Genomic DNA, 25,276 nt, shown 5'->3' with positions numbered 1-25,276 from the left:
GACAATGCACCTGGCAGTTACAAAGCAAAGTGCCACCTGAGTAAGGAGATTTTTTTTCTTCCTCTACATTTTGGGAGAATGAGTGGTGAGAGAGCAGAAGTGACAAGGAGATTAATGACCTGGAGAGCTATAACATACACTTTATTTCGCTGCCTCCTCAACTTGGGACACATGAGACAATGGACCCAAAATCCTGATGAAGAATAAATTTGTCTGCATACTTTTCCAGACCCTTATCCCCCCTATTTAGGGCTATCTTGCAGTAGGAGGACAATAAATAATTTGAGTTTAGTTTGTGTCAATGATTTTCTTTTAAAAGCACTGGAGATGTGTCGGGACCAGCCCTGCTGGATTCATCACTTTCCAAAATGCCTGGAGGTATTTCACGGGCTTTGACTTGTACCCAAAGCTTTTCAAAATCATTAGTTCTTGGTTGGTTTTTCTTTTTTTACATTCTTAGGGTGAGGGGAGTTTTTATTTTTTTTTATTTTAACAAAGTATAAAATATTTGACTAAAGAAGGACATACAAATTATTCTTAATAATTAGAAAAACCATCATATGCTGCTGACAGTACTTTGAGCTCCCATCTTACATAAGTCTGTCAATAGTTTCAATAACCTACATTTGCATCTTTCTCACCAGAATTATATATCACTGAACAAGGAGCAACAAACAAAGATTTTTTTTTAATGAAAATCTTAGACACCTATATTGTCTTATTGCTTCAAAATATGACCTAACAAGACTTGGACACATACTTTAGCCATCATTTTGTGAGGAAAAAAAAGAATAACACTAAAAATCTATATTTCAAGTGTAGTTAAAAAAAAAAAAGATAGAAACATGATCTTGCCCCTCTCAGCAGCCACAATCAAGTGGTAGGACTTGTCTGTAGGTTTCAGAGAAATAGTTTGCACAGGTCTTCAGAAGGAGTGAGCCTCAAATAAAAGAGTCCCACTGAGCAAAAGGGGAAAAGTTTGAGGTACATGTAATCACTGATGGTTTGGGTCTTAGTCTGACCTTATTCATCACAGCAACAAAATCGAAGAATAGCAAAGACTAGAACTTGGGAGGGGATGATGAGAAGTTCTACCATCCCTGATACTGGTTCTTCCCCAATGTCAACCCTCCACCAATGGTCAAAATCCCCTTCCACCTGTAAGTTCCAGCCCATGTTATTCACAGGCAAAGTAGTCCTTCAGTGGGGCAAAAAGATGCCGGATAACAGGGACGCTCCAGGATCTGCCCAGCAACTTCTGGCGAGCACCTCGACCCATGTTTGACACGTCGGTGTAATGGACAGGAAAGCCAAAAATTCTGGGAGCAGGAACAAGGCAAAACATGGGGATGTGAGAGGCAACAAAATTTATTCCCCTGTGACGGGTGCCAAATTTTCCTGGGTTAAGAGCATGGTTAAGGCAAAGTTAAGGATCCCCTAAAGATGTATCTATACTAAAATTCCCAAAATTGATCTTCCCCAATCTTAACATGTAAAACACAAGTTTGGAATATGAATTGTAAGTTAGCTCAATTTGATAAGACAATTCAATTTGGTGCTGCAACTAATACCCAGTCATACCATTAGGCATCATATCCTATATTAGTAAGAGCTAATAACTAACATTTATATATCCCTTATAATATTTACAAAGCATTATACAAATAGCATTAATGACTCTGATGATGGTAACAAATAATATCAACGCTTACTATGTGCCAAACACCCTGCTAAGCCCTTTAGATATTATCTCATTTAATCCTCACAACAACCCTAGGAGGTAGATTATCATGCTGGGTTTACAGAAGAGAAAACTGAGGAACACACAAATTAAGTGACTTGCCCAGGGCCACAGAAAGAGTAATTGCCTGAGGCTGTATTTCGGCTCAGGTCTTCCGGATTCTGGGTCCAGTGTTCAGATTTACTATATATACTGCCCACCACAAAAGTAACACATTAAGTTACATGACTATTTGTAATTGTCTTTTTCATGACATTAAAGATAAGAAAGTGGCACACAAAGTCAGGGTTTCTGGGCTCCACTTAAGAAATATATATTGTATGAAAGATGCCATTTACTCTAGATAAAGAAGTGGGCTCATTATAGATTAAGGCATTTTATTGGGAGAACAATGGCTAATAATGAAAGTTTTGCTTGACTATACATATTTTTAATGGTTTTTCTTTTTTTTTTTTTCCACTTTCTCAATGTAGGAATGAAAAGAGGAGTGAGAGAATTTAGAGTGGGCAAATTTTTTAAAAAAAGAGAGATGTCTATGTTATTAAGTACATCAATTCCCCTCTGAGACTATAAACTTCTTTATTGGAATAAACATTTCTATAAGGTCACTACCACCAGAGATGAGGAGAGATCACACACTCCTCTGACCCAGATCCAACCTAGCTTTGATGCAGTAATGAAGAGAGCATAAAAATAATATGCACCTGCCCTGGTATCTAAACACAGAGAATAGTCATCAAGAAATCAGCAGTCAAAGACACAAAACTGCTGGTATCTTGAAAATCTGTATCTGGTCCCTAAAAAAATGGGAAGGTAACAAATAGATTGACCATATTTTCCAGAAGCTCAAAGGGGAAAATAATAGGGCTTAATGATACTTGATATTCTATCTTTATATACTTCAAACAAAATTAGACATCACCATATCTTGATTATTGTATCATTCCCATTTCATCCTTGATCATATCTTTCATAAGCTCAAATAGAGAAGAAATAGGTCTCCCTATTATTCTCCCTTTAATATACTTCAAACAAAACTAGCCATCCATTACTCTAACTTAACTATTGTAATATTCCCACATTATACTTCAAACCTTCAGTCTACCTATCTTAAATGAGGCTTTTTCCTGGTCACCCAGGCTCCTCGAAAGTAGTGATCTAATTAAACACAAGTCCAAATATGTACTAGTGATAGGCATAGAAGCTTTGTCTTCCCAAATAGGCTAAGTTGGCCCCAAGAACAGAGACCAGCCCAGAATCAAGCACAGTCACAGGAAAAAAAAAAATTTAATGAAAAACAGGATGAGAAAATGACAAAAGGGAAACCCAGGAACAGATATTCAAGAAAATGTCAAGCAACTGGATTTTCTTGCATACATTTCACAAGTGGGTAGGTTAGGAAATCAATTCTATCATTTCATCTACACTTGACCCCATTCCAACCCACCTTCTCTGTTTCTGTCTGGGCCTTCTACCACAAATCTGCTCACCTTTCTAGCTCTGTGCACCATAATATATCTTCTTTGCCATTCATGATTACAGGGAATTGTTGATTTTTCCCCTGTTTGATCGAGTTCGACTTAGTTGTTATTGTCTGTACTTTCTTTAACTGGAGAACAAAAACATCAGGTAATGAACAAAGAAGACTACAGAGTAAGCATGGGGGCAAAAGAAGGTATGATCCAAGTAGAAGACAAAGCTTTATTCAGTTAACAGTGAGGAAAGTCAGAAAGCATTGTCTGGACAATTCCAGGTCAGGGAGGGAAAAAAAGGATGAAAGCCAGGCAAGTCAGTCACGATCAATAGAATTCTAAACTGACCCAATTTACTGGAACAGTCAAGACCCTAGGCTAAGTTAAGCCATTTCCTTTATCTTCTAAGATAGAAGAGAAAGAAAAAGCAACTCAGGGTTTCTGATATTCAAGAAGGTTCTATGTGACCATTCAAAAGTCAAAATTCAGCTCTAGAAATCATTCAGCTAGAAGCCAACAAAGGAGTTAATGTGAAATATGCCTTATTAGTCTGGCCAAACTTCTAGAGGGCATACAAAAAGGGGGAGGGGGGGGAAAGACATGGATGAGAAAAAGACAAGGAACTCACATTAAGGAGTCCAAAGGGATATCCCTTTCCTAAGGGAAAGGACCCTTCAACATCAAATGCTTGGGCCCTTGTAAAAGGGCACACAGATATTCATAATGAAGAGGATATTGTTTCAGAAAAGCTTACCTTCGCTATCCTATTGTACTCCAGGCAGTCCTGAAGCTCGAGTTTATCGGTCTTTGATGCTATCACCGGCCTGGGAACAGCCAAAACTCATTATGTTCTACAACCCACAAATGAATCTACTCTGCTTCCAATTGCTTTCTAAGCCACTGATCCCTTTATGGTGTTAAGAGTAGCAAGCTAGGAAACAATTTGTTAAGGCAGCCCAAAAGCCACATCAATAAAAGAATAGGCTCCATAAAAAGATGGAAACACACATCAAGGATGAGTCTTAATAGCAGTTTTTAGAAGACACATGATGAGAGAAAAACTAGAGAAATGAGGGCTGGAAAAAGGACTTTGGGGAAGAGAAAAGAGTGGAGGTCATAGGTAAGTGCTGGTTTTGTTCAATTACTTGAAAGGTTAAAAAACAAGAGCTGATATATTGGACTACCTCAGTCTCAACTAAACTGAAGGTCTTCAAGAGGAGATTCCACGTTCACTTGTTAGGGAGAACATATTGGAACAGAGAAAAGGTCTGGGCCAAAGGTCTGAACTAGAAGGAACTTCTGAATAAATGTGATGCAGGAAAAGGAACTGAGGATTTAAAGTAAAAAGGAATTACACTCTATAATTCATGAAACAAATTATGGAGAAGGGAAGCACCTTTGTCCCCAGAAGAATGCAGGAGAAGGTACTACTGATGTACACACACACACACACACACCCCAAGAGTTCTTAATAAAACCCAATGCCACAGGAACTAACTTGGCATAAGAGGAAAGATGAAATCCTGGTTCTCTTCTCAATAAATCATTCTCCTTACTCAAGGCCTCAGTTACTTCACTTAAAAGCTTATATAAAGGTTATAAAAAATGACATCCAAGAAGCATGGAAGGCAATTTACATAATCCAAATCAAACTATGTTGAAATGATTAACTTTCAGAATATTTTTCAACAATAGGCTGAGTATTAGAGCCAACCACCAAAATTAGCCACTATTTATACATACTAGGGTTCTATGACCATCTACTGATTATCCAAAATTGTAATATAAAAAAAGATGCTAATTCAAACTAGATTTAACACTAAGAAATTACAGAAAACACAGATTTAGGTCTTAGAAAGAATATCCTACCATTTTAGGTAAATAGCATTAAACATTTATCAAAGACATGCTCCTTCCTATTGAAGGATAACAATAGAAGTCTACGAAACTCAAAAAAAAAAAAAAATAAATAAAAGTTCATAGAACATACTTCCCTTTTTTTTGTGATTAGAGAAGATGAACATTCATACGATGTTCTTCCTCTGAAATTCTTAAACAACAAAAGGACCAAAAAGGGGCCTTTGGCATTATCAAGCCTTCAGAATTCTCAGTAATAGGATGACATGCATAGTTCAGTGTTGACTATTAAAAGTGACAAGCAGATCACAATCTCCAGAATCAATAGCTCAGATATCATACAGTGGAGTAAAAAAATTAGAATTTATCTTACATTTGCAAAACTCTACTAATAATCTTCTAGAGCTAGAAGTAATAAATTTAATATACCCCAGAAATTAAAGCTGCATTAACAGAAGGGCTCATTTTCCTTAGGCCCAGTACTTGGCACATAATAGGAACTTTTTTTGTTAAATCTCAATAAATAACACACCATTGCTTATAAATATCGAAAGTTATTTTATCATGACAAATTATAATAATGAGATAGGTACTAGGTACTCATTCTTTCTCTGCAAAATAATCACTGTAATCATCACAAATACCATGTTTTACACTCAGCAACATCATATTGCCCTGTGAGCAGAAGATATTTGAAAATCAGCAACAAAATGGCCATTAGCCCAGGACATTATCGCAATTCAAATTCAAGTGACTGTGAACTTTGATCTTTCACTACACTAATCATATAATCCACTGAGAATAAGGATGATATAATAGTCATTAATAGTAAACAGGACAAAGCTCTATGGATTGCTAAAAAAAACTAATTAACTTCTAAATATATTCATTCATCTTGGACCATAATGGCTTGATGAAAAATACTCATCTGATCAATCAAGTAAGGAATTCTCTCCTCATCTTCCCTAAAAATATTTTCTAAAATGCGTGAAGGAGAGAAGTCAGATTTGAATAAGTCATATTTAAGCTCACATCACTATTCTTTCTATGCTGCCCATAAAGAGCTATGTAATATATAAAGGTGAAGAAATATCAAGCTGCAAATGCATCCCTTTGAGTCAAAGCCCCTTACAGAGGGTCAAACCCAGAAAAAAAAAATCCTATTTGATTAATTCCATCCTTAAGCCCTTACCTTGCCAGTTCACTTGAGAGTTTATTGTCATATTAAAAAGGTACAGAGAAATTTTCCCGATATTACCAGATATAGCCATTTTAAATCACTAATAAAATTAGGTATAGGAAGCTGACTAATTGAAAATAAGGGAAAATGGTATATTAGAATCAATTCAGGGGAAATTAACCAAACAAAAAAATATGAAACTCCCATCCATGGAATATGACAAAAAGTCTTGGTAATCCATACATAACAGTAACATAGTGCTATAGGAAATTTTCCAATGATAAAGACTTCTATTGCTGCATCATTAAGAGCCAACAGTCTTATAGTAAACAGATAAATTAAATGGATAACAGATAAAAGGTGGTAGACTGCCACCAAAAAGAAACTCTAGCTTTATTTCAAGTGGACTGGGGAATAACCATCTTTCCCACCCCTATAAAAATCAAGAACACCAAGGAGGTGATGTGGTCTGTCCCATGTCACTCCTGCCACAAGTTTACTCATTAGAAAGCTGAAATACTCTCAAGATAACCTAAAATAGGGAGCAGGGGACAAGGAGTGGGAGAAACATATTTATGTATTTATCTTCTTCAGGAGCCTTACTAAATGGGGAACCCAAGTAAAAAAGTTCATTATCCAGCCCCCAAGGAGTAGATATATAAAACCTGAGAAGGTAGGAGATTAGTTACCTGTTCATCCCAGGCAGGTTGCCCCAGTAATAGCGGGCTCGATGGGCAGCTGAAACTTTGATGGCATCAATCATTACTGGGTTACACTGTAGGCCAATGGTAGATGTAAAAAAAATAATAATAAAAACAAATAAACAAACATCAAAAGAAAATAAACATAAATTGGGTAAATTTGGATCAGACCTAGAAAAGCCTTAAGAGGCAGATACTAGGGCCTCTATTGCTGACTCTAGGGGGTTGTATAAACAAGTATTTTCCAACAAGGAAATGTTAATAATTATTATCAATCATAGCACTGCACGGGACAGGGCATGGACAATATTGTCACAATGAGTTCTAAAGATTTAAATCTTAAAAGTATATCAGGGAACAGCCAGGGAGATATAAGGCAATAAAATAAAGCAACTAAACTATTTGTCTTGGAAGAACAGTATAGGGTTGGAGAGATCTCAGAAGAGATCTTGAAAAACAGTTTATGTCCTGTACTATTTCGCCTAAAAAATTATCGGTAGGTGAAGAGGGGGACAAAATAAGGTATATTCAAAGAGCTTATAAATTTATCTCCAAAAATAAAAGCCTATTAGGACAGACACATCTTTGATGAGAATCTAACCTGTGGCAATTTAAAAATTATGTCATCCCTTTGTATCACTGCCCAACATCTGAAGATAGTTTAAAATCCAATCCCACAATACTTTCTCCTAGCTAACTAGATTACTCACCTCTAAAAACCTTGAAATGTCCCTCTTATCATTGACCCTCATGGCCACAACATTCTCAAACATCCAGAAGAAAGGGCGTTCATCCCCCTCTTTGGGACGGGTATAATTGAGTAAATGGTAGAATTCAAAGAAGAGCCTTCCTGTGCCCTCTGTTGTGGATAGAAGAGAAAGAAGATTGGAAAAAAGGACGGAGAAGATCCCTGAATGGCAGGCCTTTCAATTCAATTCAGTTACACCATTCTTTTGTATGTGGTAGACTCAGTGAAATACTCGCCATACTTTTTTATTTAATGTTGACTATCTGTCTTAGTATGAATACTAAGTATTGGTTCCAAGGCAGAAGAACATTAAGGGCTAGGCAATAGGAGGGTAAATAACTCATCACAATTCATAAAACTAGAAAGCTTCTTAGGCCATATTTGAACCAAGGACTTCCTATCTACAGGATCTCTATCCACTGAGCCACCCAAAGCTCCTATACTCTCCATTCTTATAAACCTATAATTGAATACTAATATAACAAGTCTTTTTATGTTATCTCTTTCCCTTAGCAATAGACATTAATTGGAAGTATTTTAATTAAAAATTATAAAATTTAGAAACAAAAGGAAAATTAAAAGTTATCTTTTCTAACTTCCTTTGGCTAAGAAAAGACCCTTTGACTCCTGACTTTTTTTCATTTCTAGGAACTTTCCATTGCTCTAAGCAATACAAATATAAATCAAGTTCTGGCCAGGAAGAAAGCAAACAAAATCAAAAAGATAGAATAACCTTTGGCCGAGCTTTTCATTGATTTCACTAAGTGAGCTTTCACCTCTTTCCTAGGGAAAAATTTTCTTCAAAAACCAAATGAAAAAAGAAAATACATGGTTTCTTCCATTTCAAAAATTCTATATAGAAATAACTTAACGCCTACTTGAGGAACTTGCAATATGCGACAAGAATTTCTTCAATTTTGTATTTTCTCTTCTTGTCAGATTCATCCAAATATGAGAAAGTAACATCAAAATTATTACACTGTCTGCCTTCTTATAATAGTCATTTTGTTGTAAGGAATTTAAGATGTTACCTATAGCACTTGGGAGTATATATTTGTATGCAGTCCACTGATGTGGGACATTTGATAAATTTTTAGATTTTTTTTTTATGTATTAGTCCTTTAAATCAAGTATCATATTTTATTTAACCATCTCCCCTCCTCTATCAATGAGCCTCTACTTTCCAATTGTTTATTATCACAAAAGTGAGTAAATGAGGCAAATACAGGAAAGAAACCAGTAACACAATATGACTATGATAATGTAAACTGAACAAATCATAAAACAATCACAAGCTTAAAGCTACAGAGAATATGCATGGCTCCTAGTAAGACATTATACATTTATGACCTGATGTGTTACAGAAATCCCTGGCTATGGTACATTGTACATATTTTCACATATATATATTCACATACATAATATATATGTGTGTGTGTGTGTGTGTATATATATATATTCACATATGTAATATATATTTATATAAATTATACTGGTTTTTTTTCTTTAAACATATTATATGGATTAGCTACCTGGGAAGGTGGGAATACAGAGAGAAATTTGGGGGACAGAAAGGATCAATAAATTTTTCAAACAACTTTAATTGTCAGATGCAATGGCTTTGAAAGGGTAAAGGAAGAAAGATATGGAAGAAATTTAAGCAATATAAAAACTAAATATAATAAAAACTTATTATTCTTTTTAAAGAAACTTTGACCCAGGTAAGAAAAGGGTGCTAAATCTATTAGGGACAACAACAATTTTTTTTTTAAATAGAAAAAAGAGCAGAGTCAAAATGATGGAGAAAACACACAGCCACAGTTGATGTTTTCCAAATTAGGCTCCAAAAATGAGGACTCAGAATGAATTCTGGAGCATCTTAAAAAAGGTAAAGTAATTTTTCAGCCAAAAAACCTTAAAAAGACACAGAGGAGGCATGTAGCCCACCAGGATGGAAGGGGAGCACAAAGTAGAGTGCCAGGACAGGGTCCACCACAGCAACAGGCCCTGGATGCAGCTAGCAGCTAAAGCAGCAGCAATGACTTCCAGAACTCTTAGCCACAGGCAGTAAGAGGGGGTCAGCCAACTATTCACAAAGATATGACAGGATTCACCTTGTTGGCTCTGGGGGCAATATTCTTATTGCACTGCCAATACACAGATCCAGTAAAGAATCCTGGGTCACAGTCTTAGAGGAAGGAGTAATACCAGAAACACATCAGCATTTGTGGGCACAGGGGAGCAGGGGATCCAAGGTCACAGTTACAAGATGGAAATGATTGTTTGTGGTTACTTACAGTCCAGACCAAAAGTTTAGAGCAGTGATTCCCAAAGTGGGCACTACTGCCCCCGGTGGGGGCTGCAGTGATGGCCATAGGTGCATTTATCTTTCTTATTAATTGCTATTAAAAAATTTTAAAAACTAGTTTCCAGGGGGCTAAGTAATAATTTTTCTGGAAAGGGGGCGGTAGGCCAAAAAGTTTGAGAACCACTGATCTAGAGTTTGCTAGTAAGCAGGTGACATGCTCAGACCTGGGCTTTAAGAAGGTTACTTTAGCATCTGGAGGATGGCCTAGAATGAGGAGTGCAAATTTCATCTCAGTTACAGAATGCAACCTTTAACAGTTTTTGAAATTAAAAGAAATGACTGGGAAAATGAGCAAACAACAAAATAAGCAAAAACAAAAACAAAACAATTATTTTGGTGACAAGGAAGACAAAAGCACAAACTCAGAAGAAGACAATACTGCTATATGCAAAGCCTTCAAGAAAAATATGAACTGCTCAAGTCCAAAAAGAATTAAAATAAAAGCTCAAAAAGGATTTAAAAAACTAAATGAGAAAGGTAGAAGAAAAATTAGAAAAAGAATTGAGTGATATAGGAAAATCATGAAGAGTTAATGGCTAGGTAAATTAAGAGAAACAAAAGAAATTAATACCTTAAAAAAACATATAAGCCAATTGGAAAAGTCACAAAAATCGAAGAGAAGAACTCCTTAAAAAAGTAGAATTGGCCAAATTGAAAAAGATAAACAAAAATGCCCTGGTGAGGAAAACTTCTCAAAAGAAGCGAAGAATTCCTTAAAAGTAGAATTGGCCAAATGGAAAAGAGGCCAAAGGTCATTCAAAAAAAATCAAGCCTGAAAAATCAGAATCAGACAATGGGAAATTAATGATTCCATGATATATCAAAAGTCAAAAGAATGAAAAAATAAAAGAAAATGTGAACTATCTCACTAGAAAAACAATTGAGCTGGAAACTAAATCCAGAAGAGATAGTCAAAAAGTTATTGGACAACCTAAATTCATGATCAAAAGGACCTTAGACCTGATTTTACAAGAATTTATCATGTAAAATCGTTATTTTAGAAGCAGAGGGCAAAATAGAATTTAAAAGAATGTACCAATCATCTCCTGAAAGGGAGCCTAAAACAATAGATTACTCCCAGGAATATTAGAACCAAATTTTAAAATTCTAAGGTCAAAGAGAAAATATTATATGTAAGCAGCCAAAAAGAACCAATTTAAATATCATGGAGCCACAATCAGGATAATACAAGATTTAGCAGCTACTACAAAGATTCAGAGGTCCTGGAATATGATATTCTAGAAGACAAAAAACTAGGATGACTTCAACCAAGAATCACTTAATCCAGCAAAATTGAGCCTAATCCCACAAGGGGAAAAAATGGGTACTTAATGAAATAGAGATTTCCATACATTCCAGATAAAAATATCAGCGCTGAATGGGAAATTTAACTTCTCAAATGCAAGACTCAAGAGAAGCATAAAAAAGTAACCAGGAATACTGTTACTAGGTTTGTATCCCAAAGAGATAAAAAACAAAAAGTAGGTTCCTATATGTACAAAGATGTTTTAAAGTAGCTCTTTTTGTGAAGGTAAAGAACTGGAAAGTGAGGGGATACCCATCAACTGGGGAATGGCTGAGTAAGTTGTGGTATATGATTTTTACAGAATAATATTATGCTCTAAGAAAGGACAAGCAGGTCAGAAAAACCTGGAAAGACTTACACAAACTGAAGCAGAATGAAAAAAGCAGAAACAGAAGAACATAATACACAGTAACAGGAATACTATACAATGAACACTGTGAATAAGTTAGCAATTCTCAGCAACACAATGATGCAAAACTATCTCAAAGAACTTATGATAAAAAGAAAAAGAACTGATGGTCTAAATCCAGACCAAAATGAAAACTATTTTTAACTTTTTCTGATTTTTTAAAATTTATTTACTTATCTATGAAATTCCTTACCATCTCTACTAGGGGTAATGGGGAATTTGGTAGGAAGAAGGAAGGAGAGACTCTGACTCAATATTCTTTGGAAAATATTGGAAAAAATTAAAAGAAAAAAAATTGGGAAATGTTTTTACATGTAAGGAGAGAGGAATTTGAAAAAAAAAACTAAAAGACGAACCCTATGAATCAGCTTTCAGTATCTTTGCCAATACAGATTCAAGAGAGCAATCTTCATAATGAACCCCAAACTTTTTTTTGAATTAAACTCACTTCCTTGGGAAACCTACCAAACCCACTCAGAAAAGCCAAAAATACAGGATCTCACCATACAAGCCCTTCCTGGCAGGATTCACATTGGAAAGATCATTGCATGGACTTCCACCAATAAGCAAATCAAATGGTCCCCATTCATCAATCTGCAAAACAAATAAGTCATATAGTACAATTGTATCAGACTATATATATCCCAGAAACTGGGAAGACTATAAACCCTGGAATACAATAGGCAAACTGGGTTTTCCCTGCTACATTCCATTTCAGAAAGATAGAATTCTTTCTTCTAAGATACTGCCCAATATGATAAATCAATTAATTAACATTAAATAAGTGCCTACTATGTGTCAGATACTATGCTATTCTTGTAGAAGCTGGGGTTTTAACTGAAGCAAGGAAGGTCATTATTCAGTGAAAGAAAGCATTCAAGGTATGGGGAATACCCTAAGAATATGCCCAGAGATGAGATGGAATGTCTTATTCAAGGAATAGCAAGTCATTGTAATTGAATTTAGGAGCACATGTTAGGGAATAAAGTATAAGGAAACTAAAGTGGCATAGGGGTAAAGGGATAGGTTATAAAGAGTTTTAAATGCCAAAGGAAGCATTTTTAACTTGACCCTAAAAATAACAGGAAAATACTTAAGTTTACTGAGAGGAACAGAGGCAGGGGAGAAAGAGGGTGAAGCAGTGACACCTATGCCTTAGGAAACTCACTTTTAGTGGCAGAATGGAGACTGAATTCTGGAGTGGCAAGAGTCTTGAGGTAGGTAGGCAGACCTACCAGCAGGCCACTTCAAAAATGAAAGAATAAGGTAATGAAGATCTTGAGGGTAATGTCATGATACAAGGGGGTTTATATAACAAGGGATGTATATGAGACATTATTCCTACTAGATTCCCACTTGAGTGACAAGAAAAGATGTCTCTAACTATATATACCACAAATACACCAAGAAGGATGGAATACCAAAACACATCCTTGCAGAAAGGGAAGAAAGAAAGCTGGTCAGTTTCTACATCCAAATGAAAATGGTCTAAGGATTAAATCAAAAGATCCTCCAAATAGTCCTACAGATACTAAGTTAACCTTAACCTAAAGTTATGTTGGGCGGGATGGGGAAGGAGAATTCACTCACCTGACGCTTTGTGATGTTTCTGACATCATGAACATATTTGATGTTGCCTTCATGCTTGACTGTTCCAACAGCAATGGAATCCTCACAGATCTCTGAAGCAATATACTTGTCTACCTTGATGCCTAACTCTTTTAGCACTAAGTAGCCTGTCAAAGGCAGAAGAAAACAGGGAAGACTCAATTTCTATTCCTGTCCTACTAGAAAATGGTATTACATATAACTAAGGTAATCAAATAGACCTTTGTGGGATAATATAATAGTAGGGCTAGTAAGTTTATCTACACCTGAATGCCTCACTGGAAACAGAAGCGACAAGAGGCTTGCTACAGAGGAGAGAAAAGATAGAAGTCCAAGAAAAGAATAAGTTCCAAATGCAAAGTATTTCCCTGTGAGGCAAATGACCAAGTGGCAATCTGAGGGACAGATTCAACTAATGAACTGCCAACTTAGAAAATTATATACTAGGACATGACATGGTAGGAGAAGTAAAATAAACAATCCATAAAAACAAAGTAAATGTAGCCTGAAACTGTAAGGATATGAACTTTTTCTTCCATGGTTTGACTATGAACTAATTGGGGAAGCTATAAGGGCTCATAGCTATATGTACATAGTATATGCCATCTCATCCAAAGAGAACTGAGAAACTTGTGACTTGTGGCAATTTTTAAATAGGAAAACTTGACCTCTGGTTCCTTGGAGGTCAAATACATTGATACTGGGCTTGGGTGACCATGAAACCTCTTGTGCTAATACTTTTCTCATTTATCTAAGCTTCTTCTTGAAAGATAGGAGCATTTACTCTACTAAATTCCAAGAATTCTAAGCCTGCAGTTTGGGAGGGTCTGGAAGAACAAATGTTCCATTAGCATAGCAGGAGCCAAGGGTCACCCTCATGGAAGAGACTATGAGAGTTCAGATCAAGGTCGAAACAAGAGTAACCTTGTTTGGTGTGCAATTAAGATAAAAGAGGAATAAATTTGGGGTAAGGGGATATCAAATAAGCACAAATATGTCCTCCAACAGAATGTGCAACTCTTCATTTGTCCAAAGGTAGAATTCTTGCTTTTGTCAAATATTCCAGTTACATAAGGGATCTATATTTGTCTCCTCTTAACTCAAAAGGCCTAGGTCACCCTGTCATTACTTGTAACCTGGACAAATGTTTCCTGCCTATTAGTTAATCCCCAAGCATTCCAACTCCTATCATGCTTTACATGATATGTTTTCCCTATGTCTGCCTAGAAAGACTAACTGTTTGAAGACTAAGCTTATGTGTACCACATAACAGAATCTATTTAAATATCATCCCCTGTCATTTGAAGGGCTTTTACATCATTGCAAATAATCATCCAGTAAATTTTAAGCAGGGATTCTTTACCTATAGTACAATGTTTAATCATTGTTAAAACTCTTTAAAATGCAATTAAAGATCTAATTCTTTCCTTCAGGACTATCTAAGGAGTCCACTAACTCTGTCAAGCCTCCTCTGGCAGGCAAACTAAAAGAGGTACCATCTCTTAAGGACTCACTAATGTAATTTCTTTGAAAATAGAATGGCTTTTTATTACACATCCCTAACTTAATGCACAAAATTCTAAATAGGTTCAGATGTTTCCCTCATTTTGACAAAGGAAGTCTCAAAATTAACTTTTTTTTCCAATTAGTTCTCCTATGCCCACTAATTGTACACTGGGATTGTGAGAAAGCAACTAGCCTTCCTACCATGGGGATAGAGATGAATAGACAATCATCCTCAACATCATCTCTATATCAAAAGGAAAAAGGTCAGAAGCATTTTCAGAAGACTCACCTGTGGCTATGCCATCAAAAAGGGACAGGACTCGAATTGGTCGTCTCCTGGATGCAGGGACTGCTGGATACAGTTTTGGAACTGCCTGTCCAACAAAAGAGTAGCAAAATAATTAAGCAGGTACAGAGAAACCATTGGGATGTATTTCTCTGATGGAAACAAGCTACATTCTGAATGACAAGATCTCAGTTTCTTGATCATATTCTCAACCAGATTTCTAGTCTATTATTCAATTACTTGTATGTAAGGAAACACTCTCAGATGATACTTCTAATAGTTGATTAATCAACTAAAAAGTTCTGGTACAAGAGTATCCACATACTTAATCTCCTGAACAAATAAATACCTGTAAATAAACTAGTGTAAATGAACTTTGGAGAAGTTTTTCCCTCTTTTCCTCAGATAGCCAGTTTTAATGACTAACCAGTGTTGGTGGACCTGGGATTTGGTCCAATCATTTAAGCAAAACCACTTGTAACTCTGCCCTAAAAGTTAAGTAAGTGCCCTATTGCCTTTATCCTCTAGGATCATGAGAAAAGACACTTCTCTCCTCCAACAAAGAGTGACGTACAAAGTGTGAAATATTTTTCAGACAAGGATGTGAGTTTATGATGCTTGACTCCGCTTTGTTTATGAGGGCAGAGACTGTCTTATGCCTCTTTTTGTATTCTCATTGCTGAGCAGTGTCTGGCACACCATCAGAATTAAATGAATGTTTACTGATTGATAGTATGAGGTAGCATCACTGCGGAAAGAACTACATTTTCCTGAAATTGGGTGTGGCAGGCAAACCTCGTATACCTATTACTTTCCTGAGTTTGTGGTTATTACCTTTTTCCAGTCTGTGGGGTGCATTCTGATATAACTGAAGTATATCACTATTATGTTTTCTAGAATGACAAATAGGGACCACTCTTGATTTGTTTATTGTTAGAAGTCAATGCAATATCAAAGTGAAACATGCCAGGAAATGTCCATATAAGAACTAGTACTTCTCAGTTTTCTGAGGGATTTGAAGTTTCCCAAGGAAGTAAGTTTCACTCAAAGAAAAGTAAAAGGATAGGGGTTCAATACAAAAGCTGCCCCCTTGATTATGTCCCAGCAAAGAAAAATACTGAGAAAGAAATCTTGTAGAGATCATTTTTTCCACTTTAAAATGTAATCATTATTGTTCCCCAAACTCTTCAGAATGGAATCCTATCTAGAGAAAACCCTGGATCTATCCCAAAGTACAAGACTTAAAGAGCTGGAAAGGATGCAGATCTTGGAAGACCAGAGAGCTTGAATCATTTGTTTGGGGGTTTTTCCTCAACAAAAATCCATACTCTTCCTCCCACCATCTCCATCCCAATGGGTTTCAGAGAAAGAATCCAATAAAAGGGCATATAGTACAGCTTGCTGAAGAAAGCCAGTCTTTTTCAGTGTTCCAGACTGCCTCACAGTATTTACATGAATAAAGTCCCTTTCTTACAAAAATTCATCCTTCCCGTGGATTCATTTTGTCAGAGGAAAGCAATGTCTGTCATTGTCATTTCTCTCAAGATATCATTTTCATTCATGTAGAATAGTTCAGTTTCTTCATGACATTTATCTCTATTTACATACAGAGAATGAAACTGAGTGCATAGAGCAGAAGTGATTAAAAAAAAAAATCTCTAAACTTCATGAAGAAACCAGTACTATTTTTTTTTTTAAGCCTTGCCTTCCATCTTAGAATCAATACTAAGTTATCAGTTCCAAGACAGAAGAGCAGTTAAGGGCCAAATGTCTTTCCTAGAGTAACACATCTAGGAAGAGTCTGAGGACAGATTTAAATCCAGGATTTTTATGGTCTCTAGGCATGACTCTCCACCCATTGAACCATAAAGCTGCCCTGAAAACCAATGCTATTTTTTTTAAATCCTCATCTTCCATTTTAGAATCAATAATGTGAATTGTTACCAAGGCAAAAGAGTGGTAAGGGCTAGGCTAAGGGGATTGAAATGACAACCAGTATTACTTAACAGATAGCCTTAGACAAATCAACTAATCCCTAAGCCACTACTATAAATGGAGAGATTGTTATACCTCCAAGGTCTCTTTTTATCAGTCTCTCCTAAATCCTATAACAGTTAATAGTCATTCCCTTTCTACAAACTACAATACACTTTGTCCTTTGAAACTATATTCATTAAAAAAATTAAAAGACTTGAGTTACATTCAGTTGATTGGATTACTTTCTCCCATGCATGCTTCAATGTCAAGGCTAGGATTTGAGGATTCAAAGATCATACACAACCAAACATATGACAATAGCTGCCTTGGGGAGTGTGTGTGTGTGTGTGTGTGTCTGTCTGTCTGTCTGTCTGTCTGTCTGTCTGTCTGTCTGTCTGTCTGTCTGTCTTGTCTGTGTGACAGGTACATGGATAAAAAAAAAAAAACCCACAAATGCCTTACATATTCCTGAGCTATGTCATTGGTAAAAAATTCCTGAAGGCGAATGTTCCAGTCCTTTCGACGTTGTAAGATTCCATAGCACCGCTGAGGAAGGCACATGTAACAGCTCCAAGGTTCTTGGGCTTTGGCACTGGCTGAGGTGCCTGCCCCAACTAGCACATCCAGGCATTCCACACAAAAACACCTATGCCCAGGAGCAAGGAGAGAAAAGGGTTATTGCCCCTAGTATTCCAGTTAGTCAACAGCTCTTAAGCACCACTTGGGCCAGGCTACTATCTCTACCTAACCAACTACCCCTCACCCTTCCTCCAGCCAGGTCTTATCAATAAAACTAGACAGTTCATTGTCAGAACTTCCACTTTTTTATTTGTCTGCTAAAGGGGATTTGTACCTTATTGCTCAATCCACTCATATTTTCAGCTAAAAATCCCAAAATGCAAACCCCCACAATTCTTCCTGATTTTTCAAGCAAGGTTAAATAAATGTGAAGAACTCCAGTGATGGTAGAGAAGAAAGTGGGGGGGGAAGGAAGTAATTTTCCCTTTTAAACAACAAATTATTAGGAAAAAAATAGGTTTAAAAGTGAGTTTTACTAAAATGAGCTGTGTTAAAACACAGGTAGGACCAAAGGAAAAGCCATAAATAAATCCAGGAGAGATAACTGGAAAGACCATGGAGAGCATCTACTCTAGACACAAGATTGGAAAGTATCATCCTATGGTCTCCAGTAATTTTTAGAAGGAAAGTTCCATTTTAACTACTAGGTTTGGGGAAAGTTACTGCCTTTGTAATCTTAGCTCTCATCTCAATTTTGCCAAGAAGATATTTAACTACAAGGAACTTTTTAAGGTGTAAATACCTGGCTAAAATGAAAAGGCTCTTTGTAGATATCCTAATTATTTAAAGCAAGTTATTTATTAACTGGTTAAACCTTTCTGAAAAACAATTTAGAAAGAACGTGACTAAAGTGTTTCATTGTCCAAATCCTTTGATATGACATCTCTTAATTACCTATACCACTATCGGACTCCTCTGACTTTTCCATCTTTTCCCAGGTAGCCCATTATTGGGAAAACTTCCATATCCTGCAAAATCCCATTAGCTTTGGTACTCCTTATTACTACCTTTGAAGGGTGGAGTCATGACTTCCAAAACCTCTATTTTCAAGAGACATTTCAGCTCAGAAAATCTAATTTCTAACTTCACTGCACTGTTCCTACACCCCACCTTTTTTTGTAAGTGGTTTTCTTCCCATATAATTAAGGACAAGGATTATTTTCTTTTTCATGTTTGTATTTACAGTGGTAAGCATTAGGCCTGGCACACATACTGTAAATGCTTATTAAATGTTTATTAACTTATCAACTCTAGGAACATCTAATATTCAAGTGAACAGCAAATTAGAAAGAAACTCCCTAGTCATCCAAATAGGAAATAGCTAAACAAATTGTGACATAGTCAAATATTAAGAAATCAAGAACAAGGAATTTATAGAGAAAAACTGAGAATACTGGGCATAAAATGGTTCAGAGTGAAGCAAGAAGAAACAACGCAAGGAATAATATCAATTTAGAGAATAGCAATCAAGTAGCAATTTAAAAAGTTATAATGATATAACTAGGCTTGATCTTTGCACATAAACATACCTTTGACACAATAACCCTGCTTCCACTCAAAGAGCAGGGGGTAAACATTGTATACATATTATTGGAAATTCATTTCTGATGTTGCCTTGTGAAAGGAACCCTTTGAGCCTCCCAGGACTTGTCAGTAACATTTCCACAGCACTACCCTACCCCTGTATGTTTTTTCTTCCTACAACGTAAGCTCTATAAAGAGGAGCCATCTTATTTTTCTCTTTGTACACTAAGTGTTTAGTGAGTATGAATTTTTATAAACGGTAAATGTTTAATACTTTTCAAAATTTATTCTCTTCTTTGTAATATGCAAAAAAGCTAATGTAGTAGTGATGTCATTAAGAGTCAACAGAATTTTGAGTTGAAGGAACTTCTCCATGGCCATCTAATCAAACTCCAATAGATTCAGACTGCTTTTCAGAATATAAAGAGATAAGACACTAGCAAAAAGCTTACCGGCAACAGCTTGTATTGCTGCAAAGCAAGAGTTCACGTCCCTCACAGCACACAGTACAGTATGACTGATATCCATCATCATCATACATGTAGAACAACTCTAGAAATCTATCCTGGTTAGAGAAAATGGAAACAGAGAAACCTGTGTCTGGGAAGAAGTGCCTTTAGATACCAGAATACTCACTCTCAACCTGCCCCCTTAAATATCTGGATAGGGATAAGGGATTGGTTTGTATACAGGGAATCCACTCATCCCTTAAGAAGAACAGGGAAGGAAAAGGAAAAAACTCATGACCACCAAGGAATAGAGCAAATTAAAACAACCTGGGAATCTATATGGAAGGGAAGAGGTCAGCTACAGGATGGCAAAACCCATGTTTTCCAAGACTTACTCTACATGTATGACAAAGCCCCCCCTCAAAGAGGGGATGAAAGGAGGGTGGGTTTCTTCTGCCACAGGCTATGCAGCTATCTGTAACACAGAAGAGAGGGGAGAGGTAAAATGAAGCTAATACATCAACAGGAATGATAACCACAGCTATTTGAAATGCACTTATAAACTCCCCAATGCAAAAATTTAAACCTGCAGAACCCCAAATTCTAAGATTAGAAGAAACAATCTCCCCTGATGTTGTGGAGGGAGAAAGAGGAAGAATTAATCCATTCAGCTTTGGAACTCATGCCATGGGTCTTAGTTATCAATTGGTAAGAGTGCAAACTTACCTATTCTAGCCCAAGACAGGGCTTCCCTGTTAATCAGTCTGCCATAACTGCTCATCTTATCCCTTTTTATACTTTATGTTCTGGAAACAGAACTATCACTTGACTGCTTCAGGTATCACCTGGCTGTCCCTGATTCACCACACCCAAACTCCATAGCCAAGAGAACACTCTCCTATAATACTTCCTAATATGGACTGCTTCTCCATAGCAGGATGCTATGTTCCTTGAAAAAAGGGGCCCTGATCTTCATTTCTTGGCATATAATAATTCCAGGCACTTCTTACCAGAAGTAGATCCCCCGAAAATAGAAATCTTTAGCTCAGAAAAATATGATCTCCCGAAAAAGTAAAAGCCCAGACACAAAAAAGGAAATTCAAAGACAATTATATGAACTGATGCCAAGTGAAGGAAGCAGAGCTAAGAAAAGAATATAAACCATGATAATAATGTAGATGAAAATGAACACCAGGAAATCAAAATGACCAAGGGAAGAGAAAAAAATCATCCCGTCCATCTATTCAATGGTGAGTAAGGGGAGAGAGGGAAGAAGCATGGATATACTATAAATACACTGTTATAAGGTATGAGTCTACCAGCTCAAAGGAATGCATACAGTAGGATAACTAGGTGCAGAAGACTTGAGCAATTTGTTTGTTTTTTTTAATTTACACGTTTTTATGTGCCTAACTAAAAAGGGATATGGGCAAAGGGGGAGAGGAGAACCAAACTAGTACTTCCAATCACACATTTATTTGTACCTTGAGCAAAACAAACCACTATGGGCAATCACTTCTTTGCATTTTAAATCCTAAGCTGCTTTTCCTTCCTTTAACTTTGTAACTTAAATGAGAATGGGCTGATTAAAAAGGAGAAAGATTTCAAAAGTACCATCCTTCAAGATACAGATATAGTCCTAAATTAGGGTAAAGGAAAAAAACACTTAAAGACATGGAATCTAAGACATGTTTTAAGAATGCATACCCCTTTTGATATTATTTCTTATATTAATATCAAATAACTGACATTTCTGTGGCACTATTAAGATTTACTAAGATTAGGGCTAGCTAGGTGACTCAGTGGTTTGAAGTTGGCTGATGGGAGGTCCTAGTTCAAATTTGATTGAAGACACTTCCTAACTGTGTGACCTTGGGCAAGTCATTTAATTCCTTTTTGACTAGCCCTTACTCCTCTCTTCTGATTTAGAACCAATGCAAAGTATTGACTCTAAAATGGGAGGTAAGGGTAAAAAAAAAAAGATTTACAAAGGTTAAACAAATGATAGCAGGGATTACATCAACTTCACATATGAACAAACTGAGACTCAAATATGAAGTGATTTGTTCAGTGTCACTTGAGTCCCATGACCAGATCTCTCTGGCTGACTCTCATCAAACTATACTGCCTAAGCACAGAAAATGAGCTGCTCAAGTCATCTAAAATTTACCTTTGAAGCAAAGGCAGAAACTTACTCGAATATTTATGGTCCCAAAAGCTAGCACACATTCTATAACAAACTAGAAATGGAAGTCTTGATCAATTGAATTCAGATGTTAAAAGACATGATTTTTCCAGAGCAGGCCACCTCATACCGTATGCTACTATATGCAGTCAATTGATGTACTTAACATTTCCTAGTTGGGTGACCCTGCCCAAGTAAATTAACTTTCATTTGCCTCAATTTCCTGACCTATAAAATAAGAATAACAGCATCTACCTCCCTGAATTGTTATGAGGAACAAGATAAAATAAAAGTTTAGCACAGAATAGGGGGGAAAAAGTTTGTTTTACACACACACATATACACACAGTAGCACTGGATGCATATGAAGAAGACAAGTCTTACCTTCAGGGTTGCTTTTGTTGTTCCTGATGTCAGAAACCATTTTTTCTAAATAAACAAGAAATTTGGATAGGGGAGGTTAAGAAATGTTTGCTTATAGCATCTTACAAAGTTTTGTGATATTTAACTTATTTTAGGCAGTAGTAGGTCATCAAAGCAAATATAATAATAAACCTGTCAAACTCTAATACACATATTTTGGCTTAAAGTTGCTGCTATCCCTCTCCCTCCTGCCCCCTCCTCTCACCCACCAAAACACACAGAAGAAAGATACCCAGAGAGGTAAAAGTCAGGTTTCTCTCACCACACTAGCCCAAAATTAACTCAGCCCAGAAGGTGAATGCCAACAACCATCACCTCGGCTTTGGTCTTCCTCTACCCTCTCTTTGTTGTTATTCAAGCAGCTGGGCTTCAGGCGTTTAGGAGGAGGTAGGCTATCTTGGACAGTGACTTCCTCCAGAGTCCTTCTTCTTTGTTTAGGCTCTATAAAAGATAATTCATTGAACCTGGGAACCAGGACTGGAAGCTTAATTGGGGACTTAATTGGTTAGTCCCCAATATTCCTAAAGACATTCATACCCATGGCTAGGTCATCCTCAGTAAAATGCAACGTGGCATCGAACACATCTCTAAATCTACCTATAGGTAGAGTAAATTCTTAGGAAAAAAATAAACTCAAAATAAATAAATAAAAAATAAATATAAAAAGTCAAGCCATAAACCATATTGACATTCTCTGCAAGAGTGTGTAGCAATCTTATATCAACTCTTCCCCAAACCTAGGTTTAAACACTTAAATTTTTCCTTTGAGATTGTAGCATAATCATCATATTTTCCTTTGACAATGACAGACATCAAAATATTACTCCCATAAGAAAGGGTAAGCAGGGCAAAACTGTTAACTGTGACCACCAATGCCATGGAACTCATTGGTTGTGATAATAGCATGAACTTCTATAAGATCTCCTAACAAGTTTTTTGTGCGACTGTACTGAGATATCCACAGCCCTTCATTACACATTTCTGTTTATAACGCATTTTCAAAGAAGGTTCCTCTATGTCTGCTGCATATCATAGTAGAGTTACTTAGTCAAAGAACCTTTCTTCTATACATAAAACAGTGTTCTATACACAAATGGCCCTATAAGTTTGATGACGGAGACCACACAAATCCAAGTGTTCCAGAATCCCTGGACTTCTACTCAACTCTTGACAAATCCTATCCAGCTATCAGACCCCATTGCAAATAATGTCAGATGATCATGGCCTAAACCATAGTTCTTACCTGGTATGACACGTCCATCTGGTTTCTTTTTTGGTTTGAGTCCCTCTTCCCCCATTGGCTGGAAGCCTTCGTGAGCCCATTCTAGAAGGGGCTTGAGTTTTTCATCCCATGAGGCACCAGGAATGACTGGAAAAGTCTTTCCCGCTCTACTCTTGGCCATCTGCAAGGCAAAATTTTTAAAAATTGATACCTGGGGCTAAAAAAGAACCAGTTCCAAGAAAGAACAACTATTTCATTTTAAAGTGAATATTGCAAAATGATCACAGAACATGCATGGGTCAAAAGAAGAAATAGAAGACTCCTCAGTGGCCCCTTGATTATAGATGTCAAGGTAATCAGCATATTGAACACTGAATATAATTTGAGAATTTTGATGCAATTTCTTTTTGTCCTTATTTCCCTTAAAAACCATTCTTTGTTATAAAAGATGGCTCTCTAAAGAATAAGATCAGAGATATTATCACAAAAATATTACTAAATGACTATAGGGAAACTCTTAGATTCAGAAAGAAGTTCAAATAAATTGCACGAATTCAATAATGCAATCCTAGTTGTGCCCCAATCCTAGGGTGCCCAAAGCTAGAGTAATCTCAAAACTTAGAAAAGTGTTTTGTAATATTGCCCCAGAATATACTGAAGTTCTAGGCGCCACATTTTAGAAGGGAAGTTGACAAGATGTAAAGTGTACCCAGAAAGACAGCTTGGGAGACCATATTTTAAAGCATGAGCTTTAAAAAAAGTGGAAAGAGGAACTTTCATCTGAGTAAGATTAGTCATTTGGCAGGGGAGAATGGGGAGAGCAGGTTGGGGAAAAGAGGGAAATAGAAGACATGACTGATCACTAGCTAAAGTTCGGGAGGTGTCAACTTGTTCTACTTGGCCCCAGGACAGAAGTGAGTGACTAGCAGAGAAGCAAATATTGGTTCAACATAAGGGAAACCTTCTTAACAAACCTATCTCAAAATTAAATTATGGGGGGGGGGGGGGGGGGGACGGCTGGGTACTCAGTGGAGTGAGAGTCAGGCCTAGAGACAGGAGGTCCTAGGTTCAAACCCGACCTCAGCCACTTCCCAGCTGTGTGACCCTGGGCAAGTCACTTGACCCCCATTGTCCACCCTTACCAATCTTCCACCTATGAGACAATACACCGAAGTACAAGGGTTTGAAAAAAAAATTTAAATTATGGGGTAGCAAGGTGGCTCAGTGGATAGTCAGACCTGAAGACACCAAGTGCTGGGTTTAAATATGACCTCATATACTTCCTAGGTGTCACTAAACCCTGAAAGCCTAGACCTTACTATTCTTCTGCCTTTGAACTAATATTTAGTATCCAGTCTAAGACAGAAGGTAAGGATTTTTTTTTAATTGAAGATATCAATCCCTGAAGATCTTCAATCAGATGGTCTGTGAGGTCTTTCCAGCACTATCTTTAGTCATGCTACTTCCCACAATGGATGTTGCCTCACCAGTCACAGTCCTTGTTGGTATGCCTCAACTTGGAATCAAGTTCTCACCCCACACTCTCATTTGAACACTGACTTCATTGATAGGAGTGTCTTGCAAGGACAGCTGCAGGGGAAGTATGTAGGGGTGAGGGGGGCTATTGGGCAAAGTGGAAAAGCAACATGTAAGTTTGAGGATTCCACAAGGGGGTGTGGCTGCTTAGCAGTACCAACCAGCTAAAAATCAGTTGGTTGGTGACAGAAGACAGTTA

General features: G+C 36.8%; 1 protein-coding gene across 1 annotated transcript in view; it reads right to left on the bottom strand.

The window, feature by feature from the left end:
• Positions 1–1,177: 1,177 nt before the first annotated feature.
• DNMT3B (DNA methyltransferase 3 beta) overlaps positions 1,178–25,276 on the bottom strand; it is a 34,748-nt gene continuing 10,649 nt past the window's right edge. The window contains exons 8-21 of the mRNA XM_044659786.1: positions 23,563–23,722; positions 22,635–22,760; positions 22,281–22,325; positions 20,107–20,186; positions 19,715–19,827; positions 17,622–17,805; positions 15,186–15,270; positions 13,373–13,518; positions 12,286–12,376; positions 7,662–7,810; positions 6,940–7,025; positions 3,968–4,037; positions 3,232–3,350; positions 1,178–1,319 (exon numbers count right to left, since the gene is read on the bottom strand). Of these exons, the coding sequence (XP_044515721.1) occupies positions 1,178–1,319; positions 3,232–3,350; positions 3,968–4,037; positions 6,940–7,025; positions 7,662–7,810; positions 12,286–12,376; positions 13,373–13,518; positions 15,186–15,270; positions 17,622–17,805; positions 19,715–19,827; positions 20,107–20,186; positions 22,281–22,325; positions 22,635–22,760; positions 23,563–23,722 (1,596 nt within the window). The remainder of the gene's footprint in view (positions 1,320–3,231; positions 3,351–3,967; positions 4,038–6,939; positions 7,026–7,661; positions 7,811–12,285; positions 12,377–13,372; positions 13,519–15,185; positions 15,271–17,621; positions 17,806–19,714; positions 19,828–20,106; positions 20,187–22,280; positions 22,326–22,634; positions 22,761–23,562; positions 23,723–25,276) is intronic.

Source organism: Gracilinanus agilis, chromosome 2 (genome assembly GCF_016433145.1).
Source record: "Gracilinanus agilis isolate LMUSP501 chromosome 2, AgileGrace, whole genome shotgun sequence".
NCBI lineage: Eukaryota > Metazoa > Chordata > Mammalia > Didelphimorphia > Didelphidae > Gracilinanus > Gracilinanus agilis.
Note: the sequence above shows the minus strand (reverse complement) of the source record. Positions and strands in the feature narration are given on the sequence as shown.